This window comes from Podarcis muralis, chromosome 12, assembly GCF_964188315.1.
Source record: "Podarcis muralis chromosome 12, rPodMur119.hap1.1, whole genome shotgun sequence".
NCBI classification, from domain to species: Eukaryota; Metazoa; Chordata; class Lepidosauria; order Squamata; family Lacertidae; genus Podarcis; species Podarcis muralis.
In genome coordinates this window covers 18,822,640-18,838,837 of record NC_135666.1, presented here as the reverse complement: position 1 = coordinate 18,838,837, position 16,198 = coordinate 18,822,640, and the positions used below count along the sequence as shown (strand labels likewise).

At 38.9% G+C, this 16,198-nt stretch overlaps 1 protein-coding gene across 6 annotated transcripts in view; it reads right to left on the bottom strand.

Moving 5' to 3' along the window:
* Positions 1-16,198, bottom strand: part of PARD3 (par-3 family cell polarity regulator) — a 547,141-nt gene that overhangs the window by 119,067 nt on the left and 411,876 nt on the right. For 4 of the 6 annotated variants that reach the window (XM_028749991.2, XM_077936773.1, XM_028749987.2 and 1 more), the window contains one exon: positions 7,195-7,296. The exons of the other annotated variants lie outside the window; for them this stretch is intronic. In XM_028749991.2, the coding sequence (XP_028605824.2) occupies positions 7,195-7,296 (102 nt within the window). The remainder of the gene's footprint in view (positions 1-7,194; positions 7,297-16,198) is intronic. 6 annotated transcript variants of the gene reach the window in all.

Sequence of the window (16,198 nt, the reverse complement as noted above, 5' to 3'; positions counted from 1 at the left end):
AGGTGGTTTTCTAACGCAAACCACATGAGCAATCCCACCTATTCATTTATGTAAGAATGTTGGCCCTGAAAATAAAAATCTAAGCGCATTAAGATCCATGTCTACCAACTTTAATGGATGTTCTAAGAACAGTGAGCCTATTGTAAGATTCATTGCTGTGAAATAATTAATATTCACATTTTTAATGAATTATTTGTCCTTTGCCATTGTCATAAATAAAGCACTCTGGATTTGCATAGACAAAAATATTAAATAAACTAATGCTCTAAATAAAGTAATAAGGTTAATTTCCTTCCTGCTGTCACTAAATTCATGTTAGCAGCCTCTCTTCAGCTTGACATCAATTAATGATTTTAATTCCACACTCTTGTCACTGTGCTCACTACCCTTTCCTCTAATTAAAATGGATGATGCATGATGAAGGGAAAACACAAGACTTCTGTTCTTGTAACATTTCTATTCATTAGTATACTTTTTTACAGCAAAAGGCTTGTAGCTTTAATGGCACTAAAGGAAGATGAAGAAAGGCTGTATTATCTCTGAGAGGCGTGGGCTTTAACACCCTTAAGGGGAACAGACAATACATAAAATTACCATTGCTGGAGGACCAAGTTCTCCAGAACAAGATATCAATACAGTCTATTAATTAGTATGCATTACCTATTAATAAATGTGTACATGCACATATACCTTTAAATGTATGCACATTCTATTTCATGATTATACTTTGGGTGTTCACAATCTAAATAAATGCAATTTATTGTGACATCTAACACTAAGTACTATTGGGCAAGAATGTGATGATTTTGCTGTGGTGATATGACATTTATATAGGACAGTCTGGTGTGACGAGAAAACTGAGGAATGCTGGTTTTGTAAAGAGAGAAAAGAAGTTTTTTTTACCATTTATGGAGTTATGGTAGTAAATGTGACTGATTAAATTTTCCAGAAAGATTAGATTCTTCAGTATGCTTCTTGAACAGTGTAAACTTGAATGTCCCCATCAACATACTGGGTCTCAGGAAATCTTCATATTTTAACTATGTCAAGAATTCTGTATGCCAAGTCTTGGAAGAAGATTAAAAACTTAAAAAATATATAACTAGGAAGATGTGGGAACAACTGGTGGCTATAATGCTAAGAGATTAAGGAAAGATAGCAACCCTACTGAATACATAGAGGTCAGTAATTTACTATATGAAAAGAGATTTAGGAATATTAGGAATGTTGGATTGATTATATGCTGCTGTAGGATAATCTGGTGACAGTGTAAATGCATACTTGAGAAATAATTTCATTCCAAGATGGTGCAAAAGGTAAGATATAGGCAATTAAAGCATTTTACTGTAAATTATTTATATTTATTTCCCAGTAGTGATGTATGGAAGTGAGAGCTGGACCATCAAGAAGGCTGATCGCCAAAGAATTGATGCTTTTGAATTATGGTGCTGGAGGAGACTCTTGAGAGTCCCATGGACTGCAAGAAGAACAAACCTATCCATTCTTAAGGAAATTAGCCCTGAGTGCTCACTAGAAGGACAGATTGTGAAGCTGAGACTCCAATACTTTGGCCACCTCATGAGAAGAGAAGACTCCCTGGAAAAGACCCTGATGTTGGGAAAGATGGAGGGCACAAGGAGAAGGGGACGACAGAGGACGAGATGGTTGGACAGTGTTCTCGAAGCTACAAACATGAGTCTGACCAAACTGCGGGAGGCAGTCGAAGACAGGAGTGCCTGGCATGCTCTGGTCCATGGGGTCACGAAGAGTTGGACACGACTAAACGACTAAACAACAAAAAAATTATATTTAACTTATGTTCATTAATTAATTTTGTTAAATGTATATACATGTACTGCATTGCATCTTCAAATCATAGTGCATATACCCACATAGTTTCTAGTTATTTTGTTTACATGATGGGTGAGCAGTCATCACCTTGACGTGCAAGAAGGTCTCACTGTGTTTTAGGTCCCTACTGCCTTAAGTAAGTAATCTGTTGCAAATATAACTTCCAGCAGAGACTGTGAAGCTTATAACTTTTAAAACCTCACTAAGAGTTCCTTCTGGTTCCAAGGGAGAAACTTTTCTCACATCACTTTTCAATTCAGAGACAGGCTGATGACAAAAATATCATGGTACAAATTGTTTGGAAAGACTACTATACTCCTTTTAGCCATTTATAATACATTCTTAAATATAGAGTCCTAATGCCATCCTTACAACAGAAGGGTCTTGGCAATGCATAATACATTTAGAAACCAAGACTGAGAATCTTTGCTGCAGTCATTATTTTCAATCCCATGAGCTCCTAGACATTCCACTTGGCAAATTTCTGTCTCCACTTTCTTCACACTTGGGATCAGAAAGACCCACAAAACCAGTGCGGGGAGCTCCCCCTTCTGGTTCAGGAGTTGTGAAGGACAGAGGCTGTTTTCATTTCAGCACTGATACCCACTGACTAAATTTGCAAAGAGAAGGATACCAACAGATTCACTTCATAAATGTAATCTTATTTGACTAAGAAGCAAAAGGGTAGCAATGTTTTGAAATAATAAACACCAAGGGTGGTTGATTTGTGGTTTTTTTCAAAGGATGGCTCACATTTAGACATGTACAAATACAACTGTTAACTTATGGAGACTGATCAATCTTTAGCACTAACTCCCGAAGCTCTTTGCAAGTCAACAAAGTCAGGAGCTCTTAAATATTTTAAAACAGCATTTCATGAAAACCCCATCATGACCCCCTCCAAAATCTAGCTATCCCTGTAAGTAATGCCATTCCAACTTGCCCTTGGGAGCTAACCACTGGCAACATGATTTTTTCTGTTCTAAACCAAGACAGCCAATAGTTAAGCGATTAACAAGTAAACATGCATTTATAAATAAATATCTAAATTGTATTATTATCGTTGTTTAATTAATACACACTGCCAAAAGAACTGACAGACAAGGATGCATATCTAAGCTGTACAGAGATTATAAATGTTTGAAATGTAAGCTTTTGCGCCTCTCAAATCTCTTCTTTAGGGCCTTTCCGGAAAATCAATTTTTTTAGTGTGATAAATGTGTAGCGGTTTTTCATTTGTTGCATGGGATCCAGACATTTTCCCTTAAGGAAGCAATTCTGTTTCGGTAATGTCACAGTTTCCCCCGCATTCAAGCCACAATATATTGCTGCTTGGAGAATGTAGCTCTTTTCCCAGTTAGCAGGCTGCAACAGACTGCAGTCTTGAATATGATTCACGGGCACCTATTGCGTAGAATCCATGACATCACTGATGACAGGGAAAACTACCATTATGTTTCTGCCATGCTATGATTTGGACTCTAAATCCTTGAAAGTGGCTTCTTTCAGTAGCTGAAGTTTACAAGTATGGAAAAACCTTGTTTGCTTCATGCTGCCTCTTTCTCAGTTAGCAAGTCTTCAAATTTTGCCTTGAGATTCCAGCAAGAATCCTTGCAAAGATTAAACTGAGATGGGAGTTGTATAATCCGGTGCTGTTACCCCCTCTGCAGGCTTAACACATTCTCTCTGTCTCTGCTGAATATCTTACTATATTGCACTTAATAGGGAATGACATAATTGCATAATTAAGGGAAAGGGTCATATATCTGTGGCAGAGGTCTGTTTTTCCTAGTTTTGCCTACATGGTGATCAAATTGCTATCATTCTATCAATACAGGTGCACTGACATATGTGTCATGTGTAGAATGCAATGTACTACTGTACTTAAAAAAAAAAGATCATATTACTTGAGTACTATTATAGGACCATGCCTTATTTTCATTGGCCAGTATCAGGAACTGAAACTTTATCAGTCATGTTTGATATTTATATAATATAAATAAATAAATAAATAAATATAAATAAATAAATATAAAGGGGGTAAAGAAATATTTACTATATATTTGGGCACACTTAATAATCTCCTTTTCCTGAAATAGCTTCCTTTTATGTGGGTTTCAAGGATACACCAAGATTGGCTGAAGGAGTCTTGCTTCATACAAGATGGGATTCATAATAAAGCAGTGGGATACTGTATAAAAATGGCAGTCTTAATTCAATTCGTTCAATGGAAAATTAAGCTACATTAATTTGCTTGTCTTCTAATCAATGTGAACAAAATACTTTCAAGACTTCAAGCAAAATACAATGCAAGCAAAACACTATTAAAATTATAGAGTCAGGGCAAAATAATTTTATATAATTGTGGCCCTGATTGATTTTTTAATGGAGCATCCACTTGTTCTCTGACCCCGGTGGACTTTCACTGCATTTTGGTTCTACACAGCAAATTCATTACACCAAACCTAGCTCCCCCGTGCCTTTCATAATTAGAGCAAGCAAATTTGAGATTAAGTTATTTGTGTGTCTAACAGCACAGGAAGAAGCAAAAACAGAAGTGTTTCTAAAAACAAGCTACTGTCTAAATTGAAATGTTCTACTGGATCCCTAATAAATTTTTCAAGGATTGCCCAAAGTTTCAGCCACAGAATTTTTTTATTATACTGTTTTACACTCCTTGCTTCTCCTAACAGCAGTAAGTTTCAAGGCAGCCCTTTTAGATGGTCAGTTTCCTTGTGAGGAGCCATTTAAAGTCCCCTTAATTATATACTATATTTATTCCAGGCAGTTTACAATGGGTTGGATATTGACATATCTTTTTTCTGATTTGTTCTTTTTAGAATAATAATGAGCTATTGTCAACACTGTTATTTTTCTTAAACAATAATCACGCAATAAAACGAAAGAGAAAAACATGAGAATATAACAATCATAGGCAATTTACATTGGTAAACACATTAGTAACTGGCACTGCAGGAAGTGGGTTGGAAAGAAACTCCCAACTTCAAAGGAAAAGGGAACAAGTAGCATAGGAGATCTCAAGACCAACACCTCCCCTATAATCATGCAGGCCCAGTGAATGTATCACTAAAGTAATTATTCCAGCTGGAATATGCATGGTGCAGGAACAAAATGTGGGAGTCAATTCATGTAAAAGTATCCATATATATATATATATATAGAGAGAGAGAGAGAGAGAGAGAGAGAGTGAGTGTTAAGATAGATATGTAACGTATGATTGAAGTAAGTGTTTTTTTTTGGGGGGGGGGAATCACATGCTTATGGCATGATCATACCTAGCTTGAGCATAATCCAAGTTTGTGAAATGTTCTTGAGAGATGTGTCATTAAGTTCATATGTTACATTAGTGCATAATAAATACAGTGCACAACAAATATACCATCACTTATTAAAATATATGTTATGATGGATTATTGCTTCTGTTGCTTGGGTTTACACAATAGTAGGAATAAAGGTACAAGGTAGTGATCCTTACCAGGGATTGGCTATCAAGATCTCTCTCTTTAAATATAGGGCTAGGGAACATAGATGCTATTGAACTCCGCAACTCCAATCAGCCACGGTGAGGAACAATGAGAGTTGCAACATCTGGAGAACCACAGATTCCCCCACCTCTGTTTTAAACTGAGGACATGAATCTAATTTTACTGTTGAGGGTATGTTTACAATTAGCCCAATTTATATTTCCAGAATCAGAAATAAAAAAAGCATGCCTATTCGTGCCTGCATTAGAAAGCCATGAGAAGCAAACTGTTTCTTCTGTTGCTTTATCAGGTTCCATCCTCTCTTTTTTTGTAACATTTGAAGCCATGCTAACAGAAAAGGAGGGGAATGTGTCTTGGCATATTTTCCCCGTCAGTTTATATTTCCCCTGAAAAGCCTCCCCGAAGACTGGCAGCTTGCTAAAAGTTTAAGCTCTAGGACAGCACCCTATGAGGCATGAGGGCTGCTGTCAGAAGCAAACCATGCCCACCCCTCATGTACATAGAGGCCTCTCTGGATCCCCGCCCAAGAAACTACTTTATACTGGGAAGAATTTTCAAAACTACTGGCGGACATCCAGTGTAAAGTACTAAGAGTTTTCTGATCGAAACAAACAAATGCATAGACATGTGTAGTCCTGCTTATAAAATTATGCGCATATTTGTATTCCAAGGTAATTTAATGACGCAAATTAAAAAAGGGATCCGACTACAGTTCAACATGCAATCTAAACTGGAATAGCTTCATTAACGTCAATACTGCAGCACGCTGCAATTAGTCAGCGACCTATTTTCTATTAATATTTTTTTCGAATTATAAATAGCCATCGTTGTTAGTGTTTAACTTCACTGCAAAGTAAAATGTTGTAGGAATAGTGGCAGCAATTTAGAATCAACTGTTGCATCATAAAGCTAATCAAGTTAATTGACTTCAATGTGATTTTGTAGTGCTCTGGAAGTGACAGACTGGAGTTGCAGGCCTGCGTTCAGATATAAGCATTTATGAGAATTAAATTAATGCTATTTGGTGCATGATTGTAGCTAGGAACTCTGGTACAGATGTCCATTATGCACAGTTCCTGCCTCATATAAGCCTCCTTATCCAATGCAATTACAGGTTATTCCAGGCACACATTTCTTTCTGTGGGCATAACTGCACTGAAAAGTTGGGGAAGTATGCATTAGCTAGGTACGTGGGGATGCATTTGGTTGGTTACTGGAAAACTGGGCTTATACAGCTGGTATTTGACAGAAGTAATTATATAAAAGCATGAGGATCTTAAATTTGAGGGGGAAATACTCCAGCAAGGAGTACTCGCTAGTTATTTTATACCCAGCTATTTAATCTACACAACACTACAGGACAACAGGAAAAGGTTGATCTCCAGTGACAATATTTATTTCCAGCGAGGAGTTTCAAATTCAATTGAGGAAAGACACAGTGTAAAATCAACAAAAGTAGATACGCAAATGTTTTCAGGAAAAGATACAAAATTTATTCCAATTCCATATAAATATTAATGTTTTTGAAAGTGTCTAGACAATCAATTCTAGCACAGGTGTACTTATTACTCTAGTTGCCCCTGTAAAGAAGGCGGAGTGGGGATGACAAATCATGAAACAGATGCCTGGTTGCTATAACAGCCTCTGAATATAGTCAAATTATCCTAGCTGATGTCCAATATATATTCTGCTTTCTCCCATTAGTTACATGAGCTCTACAAACATATTTGTATCTGAGTCATTTGACTAAAAATGAACTCCAGTGGAATGTAAATTACCAAACGTAAAAAAACAACAACCCATCTCTATCAAGATTTAAGCAAAAGACCAAGTCTACCTCTCCTGTTCTTGCTTCATTCGTATTCTCTCCTCTTCTGAAGTAACAGCTTCCTGCACTTTTATTTTCTCAATCTTGTCATCTTTTCGATGTTTGCCAAACCTGTTAATAACAAAACAAAAGTTCTAACTTGTCAACATGAACCATAATTGTGTAGGCTTCTACTCTCCACATAGAAAACTCTGTGCTCATTATAGAATGACACTCAAACAAAGGGGGCGGGATGGAACGGCAAGGTAATCATCAAACAAATATCAGTTTGAACAGTTCAGCCTCAGTGATGCTTATATTTATAGTAGCACTCCAGGTGAGATGTTTATTTTTAGATTAACATGTACCATTTTATTGCACGTCCTCCTTAATTTACTCGTTAAGTGCAAGGTGTAGATATAGTTAAGCAGTGTGCATGGGGGTTAAATTACTCCATGAATTTTAAGACATTCTTCTGCTTTGCCATATCCAGTGAGTGGGTATGGTGGGTACCTTTCCCTTCACTTTTTTTGGTTCTGTTCTTTACCGCCACTTCTCTTTTTGCCCCCCACTGCAATGGATGGAAGGGAATTAAGTACACCAGCTCCAAGGCCGGTTTCACTGAGGGCTCACTTTGGGACCAGAAGGCTTAGGATTGTGCAGATCTTCTGCCACCCTTGACACACATAGCCAGCACTGCAGACGTTTGCAAGGGTGCACCATGAGGTCTTCTGATGGCATATATGCTGTCACACTGGCAATCTCCCTCTTTAGCAGTGCATCAACATCTATGCCATATCCAAAGCCCCCACCCCAATAATACTTTCTTGTTTTAAGCCTGCAGCCTAAGCTTTAAAAATTAATAAATAAATTACAGCACAGCACTTCTGCATACTGAAACAAATCCACTAGATCCTCCTTTCTTATTTTATTTGTTGCATGTATATATCGCACATCAACCAAGTCCTCTGGGCTGCTTACAAACTGTTTAAAAACTCAAGATTCAAGAAAGAAAGAAAGATCTGGAATGGTATGATTAACATATACAAATCAAACTTTTCCGCACTGCACATCATTTTTTAAAAAAATAAATTCATTCACGGAAACTGATAAAAACAAAGTAACACACTCAGCAGTATTAACACTACAGGTTCACAACGTAAGATAAGAATAAAAAGCTTACAGGGAAAATGGATCCAGGCAACTGTCCAGACAGAACTGGCAGAGGGGTGAATATTCACATGTGAGAGAGAAATGTTGCAACTACAGGCAACAACCAACTGACACGCAAGCATGCATTGCATCAAACCTGGAAGCGACTTTTAAAATGGTGGAAACTGCCCTAAAACAGCCCAGAAAGGGCAAAAAAGGTACAAAAACAGTATCTAGCAATCCCACAAGCCTTTGCAAGTGCAATCCCAGGAGCCCTGGCACTGAACATTGAAGCCTGAAGAGTTGGAGTTTGAATAAAGAGGTTTGGAGGGAGTGATTGTGGTGGAGTTTGGTATCCAGTAAGTGCTGCTGGTTTTTTTAAGGGTTTTTCAATGGTTTCAAGAGGTTCACAGCATGTTTGCAGTCTTTTCCAATGGTGTTTCATATATACATGATTTCATGTAACCACATGGTGCCTCATAATGTAATCCCCGTAAATTGGGAGTTTTCTGTACATTTTCCACTAGCTCCTCCTTTTCCAACATCTAGAGGGTACCAGGTTGGTGGTACTTTGATCTAAAGAAAGAGCAAGTTGAGTCTAGGTGTAGTGGCAAGAGCAGGCATAGGAAAACTCAGCCTTCCAGGTATTCTGGGACTACAACTCCCATCATCCCTAGCTGTGGTCAGGGATGATGGGAATTGTAGTCTCAAAACATCTGAAGGGCTGAGTTTGCCTATGCCTGGGCTAGAGCATTGAACCAGGATTTGGGAGACCAAGATTCAAACCTTCAATCAGCCACAAAACACATCAGATGACCTTGGGCCTCTCAGCCTGGGGAGTGAAGAATTCCAGCCACAATTAAATGTCCAGCTTTGGTCTGAGGCAGCTGCATTACATGTCACTAAAACCAAAAGTCAGCTGGCCACCATTACCACCAAGCAGATAATCTGTTAAGAAAAAACTACTTCTGTCAAAATCCAGCTCCACATCAGAAAATGGGGGTGGGGGTGGGGAATTAGAGAACTCTAATTCACAGTAAGGAAAATACATCCAAGAGAAATGTTAAATGTCTTCTCCCCAGATACTTCAAGATGTCATATTTTGCCCTGCTTAATGTATTTTTCAGTGCTAGTGAACAGCTTACCATTAAATATCAACAAACTGAATATGACACTCAGATTTTCTGAATGTGTATGTGTTTCTCCCATTTATTGAGGTAGGCTTTACATTAACTTATAGATGGAAATAAAAACACAGCTTAGAGTTCCTGTATAATTGGACCGAAAGCAATTTTTTATAGAATTATTTTTATGACAGATTGAAATAACGGTTGCAAATTAAAAATATCCTGCCTGTCCCAAAGTGTGAGAAAATGATGAGGGTGAGCGAATGAAATCCTCTTCACTAATTGCCAAGATACTCCAGGGTTGTTAATTTAACTCCCTCATTTTCCATTTGGAAAAAAGAGAAAAAAGGTCAGAGAGCACTCTGAGAAGATACCTGTGAGCTCTCCAAAACGATATGATGTCTAAGTCCTCAAGTCAACTAATTTGTGACAGTTGGGACAAGCATCATTCTATATGCAAAAATGATTCTGTGCTCTTCTCTTTGCAAACATCCTAGGACATCTTCCCTCATGTCAGTGCATTATATTGCTATCTAGATTTTGACATCTTGCAGAATCCCTTTCAAAGCACTGTCTTGCAGAGCTGCTGAGGGAGGAACAGATCACTCTTGCCAGAAATCTGAATTGCTTGCTTCAGGTTTCTCCACTCCCATTCTTCCATCCATTTCAACTTTCCTCCCAATTTCCCCCTCCGCACACTCCATCTGACTATTGAGGCAGACAGAGTCCTGCAGGTCTACCACCCTGTCCTATGAATACTACAAACCTATGACAGGATTTTTCAATGGAAATAGCATGGACTGGACAACTGGGAATGCTTGGAGAGTGGGTATTTCCCCCTGAAGATGAAAAACATGTCAGTCCTGGGACATTTCAAGAGTGACATGAAGGAAGTCCAGCATAAAACTTAAAAGAAATAAAACCAACTCAAACAAATACTAGGGTGGGGAAAACGTAACCAATGCTTATTTCATGATGTCAAACAACAATGTGCTAAATTGCATTTGCAGGAAGTAGGATGAGATCTAAGTTAACAAAATAATGATAAACATACCACCAGTTTCTTAACTGAAGGCCTTTTGAACAAAGGCCCTCTTTCCAGGTGGGAGACATCTGCAGAGACATCTGCATTCCCGGATAGTGCAAGGGTATTGGGCTTGCAGTTTTTTGTTTTAATTGTAGGATTTATGTGAGCTGAAGCCCTGGTGAGGTTGAATAAAACAGAAGGGTAGGAAGGGGGAAATCCTAGGGGCACAAGGGCTGGAGCACAGGTTTTAAAAGAGCATAACAGGAGGGGCACTCTCAGTACTGACACTACATCATTGCCATCTCCATAGCAAAAAACTTACAATAAGAAATTGTGGGAAGCCTCTCTAACCTGCTTCAGAATGGATGTGCCTCAGAATGAAATCATTTGCATTCAGCCCTGTTCCAAAGCAAGTCCCTGTTGCACAATCCATGGAGCAAGGAACCACTTGTAACTAATTCCCTCGAGATTCTTAAAGCTACATCTAAAGTTGCCTGATTTATTCAATGGTGGCTATCTAGTTTTTTTATATATTGTTTGTGTTTGGATTGTTAATGTATTTGGAGGACTTTGTATGATTTTACTGCTTAAACTTATGACAATAAAGGCCAACAACAACAACAACTACATTCCCTATTCTCCTTGCGACAATGAAGGGATGCCCAAGTATAAACCTATGTCCTAATCCAGGGGTCAGCAACCTTTTTCAGCCATGGGCCAGTCCACCATGTGGTGGGCCAGACTATATTTTGAAGAAAATAATGAACAAATTCCTATGCCTCACAAATAACCCAGAGATGCTTTTTAAATAAAAGCACACATTCTACTCATGTAAAAACACGCAGATTCCTGGACCGTCTGTGGGCCAGATTTAGAAGGCGATTGGGCTGCATCCAGCCCCCGGGCCTTCGGTTGCCTACCCCTGTCCTAATCCAGCACAAATTCTGCCACCACAGGGAGGCAACTGCCAGAAAAAGGCAACCAAAACGATGAAGGAGAGGGAGAAACTCCCATATATGGAAAGATGGCAGCATTAGTTGAGGGAAAAGGTGAGTATAAGGTGACATGGTTGAAGTTTATAAAATTGTGCATGGCATGGAGAAAGTGGAGTGACAAAAGTTTTTCTTCCTCACTCATAATGTGAGAATTCATGGGCACCCAAGGAAGTTGAATATTGGAAGATTCAGTACAGATAGTTCAACTATGGAACCCATTCCCATGGAAGTTCTTGCTGGGGTTACTATAGGAGTCCAGTTCAAAACCAACCATTGGGGACATACTCAAAATCAAATAGATATGTGTCTTTCATAGAATCAAAGTTGGAAGGGACCATGAGAATAATCTAATCCAACCCCCTGCAATGCAGGAATATTTCACCCAATGTGAGGCCCAAACCCACAGCCCTGAGATTGAGTCCCATGCTCTACTGACTGAGCTATCAGTTCCCTTCAACCCCTGATGCATTCATTGAATGAAACTGATCAGAGAAGTAAATAAGTGGCATGAGTTCAAAGATTTTTGTAGTAATAGTGTAAACAGAATGTTTTTTGGTAGGCTTTAGATTAGTTTCCTTCAGCTCATCAGCAGTTTCTCCAAAGCATGGATGGGGAATCTGCAGGTGTTAGACTACAATTCCCATAATTCCTTGTTATCAGCCATGCTGGTTTGAGGATGATGGGAGTTGTAGTTCAGCAACATCTGGTTGGTGTCATATTTCCCAGTGCTGAACTAAAAGCATAGATTTAAATACAGTGGTACCTCGGGTTACATACACTTCAGGTTACATACGCTTCAGGTTACAGACTCCGCTAACCCATAAATATTACCTCAGGTTAAGAACTTTGCTTCAGGATGAGAACAGAAATCATGCTCCGGCGGCAGCAGGAGGCCCCATTAGCTAAAGTGGTGCTTCAGGTTAAGAACAGTTTCAGGTTAAGTATGGACCTCCGGAATGAATTAAGTACTTAACCTGAGGTACCACTGTATAAAGCTAGCAGGTACAAACAACAGCTTATTTGTTCTGCTTCAGTTTGAGAAAACAAATTGTACTGTTTACATTTTAACAATCTAGTTTGAAAGAGATACACGTGTTTGCAGCGGCAACACTACTTTGAAAGAACAAATTGATACAATAAAAATAATGTCCATGTAATCTGCTAAATGGATTTAATTCTGACACATTACTGATGAGATCACTGCTGTCTGACAAATCATTCACAGATTTCATTAAAATAAAGAGCAATGGGGAAAGCATGCACTAGTTGATTAATGAAAACACACACACACACACACACAAATGACTGAGACAATTCAACAGCACTTCCCCACCACCACCACCACAAACAGAGAAAGTACTAACATTAAAAATTAACAAACAGTGTCTGGGTCTCCTATCAGTGATGCCAAGGGCATGCAGTTTCCCTATAATAAGCAATATTGTTACATTTTAAAACTAAACTCCAGCATTCAGTCTGCCATCAAAGCACTTTAACGCTCAATGCAACAATTCCCACTCTATAATCAAAACAGATGGCATTTTATGTTATACATATTTAACATTTTGTAAGTATATGTAAAAGAATGGCCCAACATAATCCTAGAATAAGGTAAGACATCATTTAGAAAAGGTAAAGAAATAACAACATTGATTATATTCACAATAACCAAAAAGGATTTAATGACTTGATTCTAAAATACCTAAGAGATTTCCTACATATTTATATAGCCACCATTTTCAACAAGAAAATATTCACATTTTAATGATGAAAAGTCATCTTCTTAGCATTCTAAGAGAGAGAACCACTGTGGTTTACGCACGCACACACACGCACACACACACTTAAAAATCTGACTATGCCACCAAAGTGTCCTTCCTTCAAGATGTGTTCCCTGCCTTGAATGCAACACAAAGAAGCATTTCCCACATGGATCCGGGTTTACTGATCCCTCCAAATGCCAGAAATATGCAGTGGGGATGTAAACACTCGAAACAGGATGGTGACAGTCTCACTACATGTTACAACCTGAGTGAGGATGGCTTGCCTTAGCAGAAGTTGTTTCCCACAGCAACCTCATGGCACTTCTAATATTTGTACAAGTTCTGACTGAAAGACAGAAGGATAACACTATAATGCTTGGTTAGGCACCGTCAAGTGACCTAGAGTCCTAGATCATGCTTCTCCAGAATGGTGCTTCTCCTGTGCTGTTAATAGCTAGGTGCCTTGGCATCGTTTGCCAGGTGTGCCTTTCCCCCATCAGTGTATCATTGTAAATAATAGAGGGAAGGGCTGTAAGCTCAGTCACAGATCATCTGCTTTTCGTGCAGAAGGTCTCAGGTTCAAGGTAGGGCTGACCTCGCCTGAAACCCTGAAGAACTGCTGTCAGTGCAGACAATGCTGAGCTAAATGAACAAATGGCCTAATATATAAGGCAACATAAGGGAACTTCCTATGTTCCTATAGGTAAAGGTAAAGGGACCCCTGGCCATTAGGTCCAGTCACAGAGGACTCTGGGGTTGCGGCGCTCATCTTGCTTTATTGGCCAAGGGAGCCGGCGTACAACTTGCGGGTCATGTGGCCAGCATGACTAAGCCGCTTCTGGCGAACCAGAGCAGCGCACGGAAATGCCATTTACCTTCCCGCTGGAGCGGTACCTATTTATCTACTTGCACTTTGACGTGCTTCCGAACTGCTAGGTTGGCAGGAGCAGGGACCGAGCAACGGGAGCTCACCCCGTTGCGGGGATTTGAACCGCTGACCTTCTGATCGGCAAGTCCTAGGCTCTGTGGTTTAACCCACAGCGCCACCCGCGTCCCATACAATTCCCATACAATTTTCCCATACAATTCCTATACAATGTTCCTATACAATTCCAGATTTTATTTTTTGCATGTTTAAAAGAATGTTAAAACATTTCAAAAATGAAATGGCAATTCTCTGGTTTCCACATTCACAAGACATGCCTGTGCAGGTGGCATGTAAACCAGGGAGAAATAACATATGGAGTAGAAGAGCCAGGTCATATCACAGGCCACATTCTGGACTTTGACAAGTTGCCTTGGTTCTCTGTACAGAGCCGATGTATTATATTCTAAACAGCACAGTTCAAAATATTTCCTAGTTTATGTGACAGCTTAATGAAAATCCTGCCCTTCATTCTCTTGTCCTTGATCTATCTTAGACAGCTATTTCTCACTTTATTTTCCTTACTTTTTTCCCCTCGCCACTAGATTTCCCACTCGCTACCTTCTACAAATGTCTCCCCAAACAACTGCCCAGTTAGGTTCTTGTCTCAGGTTGGCAATTTGTTACTATGGTAACTGGCTGGAGGTTCAAGACCCAGAAATCCACAACATGCATTTGCTTCACAAAAAGGACAGTAGGGGAATACAGGTTGCAAATGCATGCTTTGCAAACCAGGAAACCACTTATCCTGAGAAATGAGTCAGAAAAAAAAAGATAATTCTGCAGCTGAAAAGGAAAACAGCAACAAGGAGATCAGACCCAACAATCCAATGTTTCCCTTCACACTTGAATACGTGTCTTACAAGTTCCGAGTCCATTTTGTAAATGTGACTTCAACTGCATTTCTCTGTGAAGGTGACCGTCCAACTCCAATGACGGAGAACCCTGGTTTGCATGGTATTCTTCTGTCTCTCTCACATTCTGGCATTTATTTATTTTAATTTTTTCTATCCCACCTGTTTCTCAAAAGAGATTCAAGGTGGCTAACAGAAAGTTATAAAACCAATAGAATCCCTTTAAAAAAACCCAACACACATTCAGAAAAAGATTTAATAATATCCATCCTGCACAGCAAATTGCAGCAGTACAAAAGGAACATAAAACTGAGCCAAAAAAATACACAAAGATTTAGAAATCTAGGTGTTAAAAGTGAGAGCCGACACCTCCAAACTGTCAACCACCAAAGCACCATCTATGAATTAAGTAAAGTTGATCTAGTGTTTACATGGGAGATAACTCTTGACAACTGCATTTTTTGGAAGAGTTGCAACTGGTGAGAGAGGTTGGGATAAAGTGGTATAATGTGTGTCATTTATCTTTCCACTTAATTTAAACTAAGTAGATTTAAGCTAGCTTTTATGTAGAGTTCTCTTTGTTCAAAAGCACATTTATGTACCGAAAGAGATGCATGTATGTTGTTTATTAAGTGACATGACACTAAGGACACTTTGGGGTGAATATGCTATCAAAAGCATCCTGGAGCAAGAATACTGGAAAGGTGTTGTTCAACATGTACACCATTGGGACAAAGGACTAGTATTTTTCCTTCCCATCATGTTTGTGTCCTATGCATTAAATACTGAAAGTTCTTGTAAATTACATGAAAGGAGTAAACTATAATGTGTTAAATAGCAGGTTGCCGCTTCAATGACTGAATCAAGGAGGAAGGATTATGAATAGAAAAGCTTCTATTGAAACATAAGAGTCTTGGTAATCAGCAGTGATGAGTGCAACTACAGAAATAGAACACTGAATTTTAATGGAAATGTTGTAAAACCCATGCATTTCTAAGATTGATTAGGAACAGCAAAAGTGCAAGAACTCCAAGAACTACTATTTTTAATATATGTGGGCACTCAACAGTCATGATAGTAACAGATTTGATACGGTTTGAACTATGCATAGAGCTCAGCTTCAGAGAGGTTTTTGTCCTTAAAAAACAACAGCTTGAGAGATATGAACAAGTTAAACCTGCTTTTAATGGG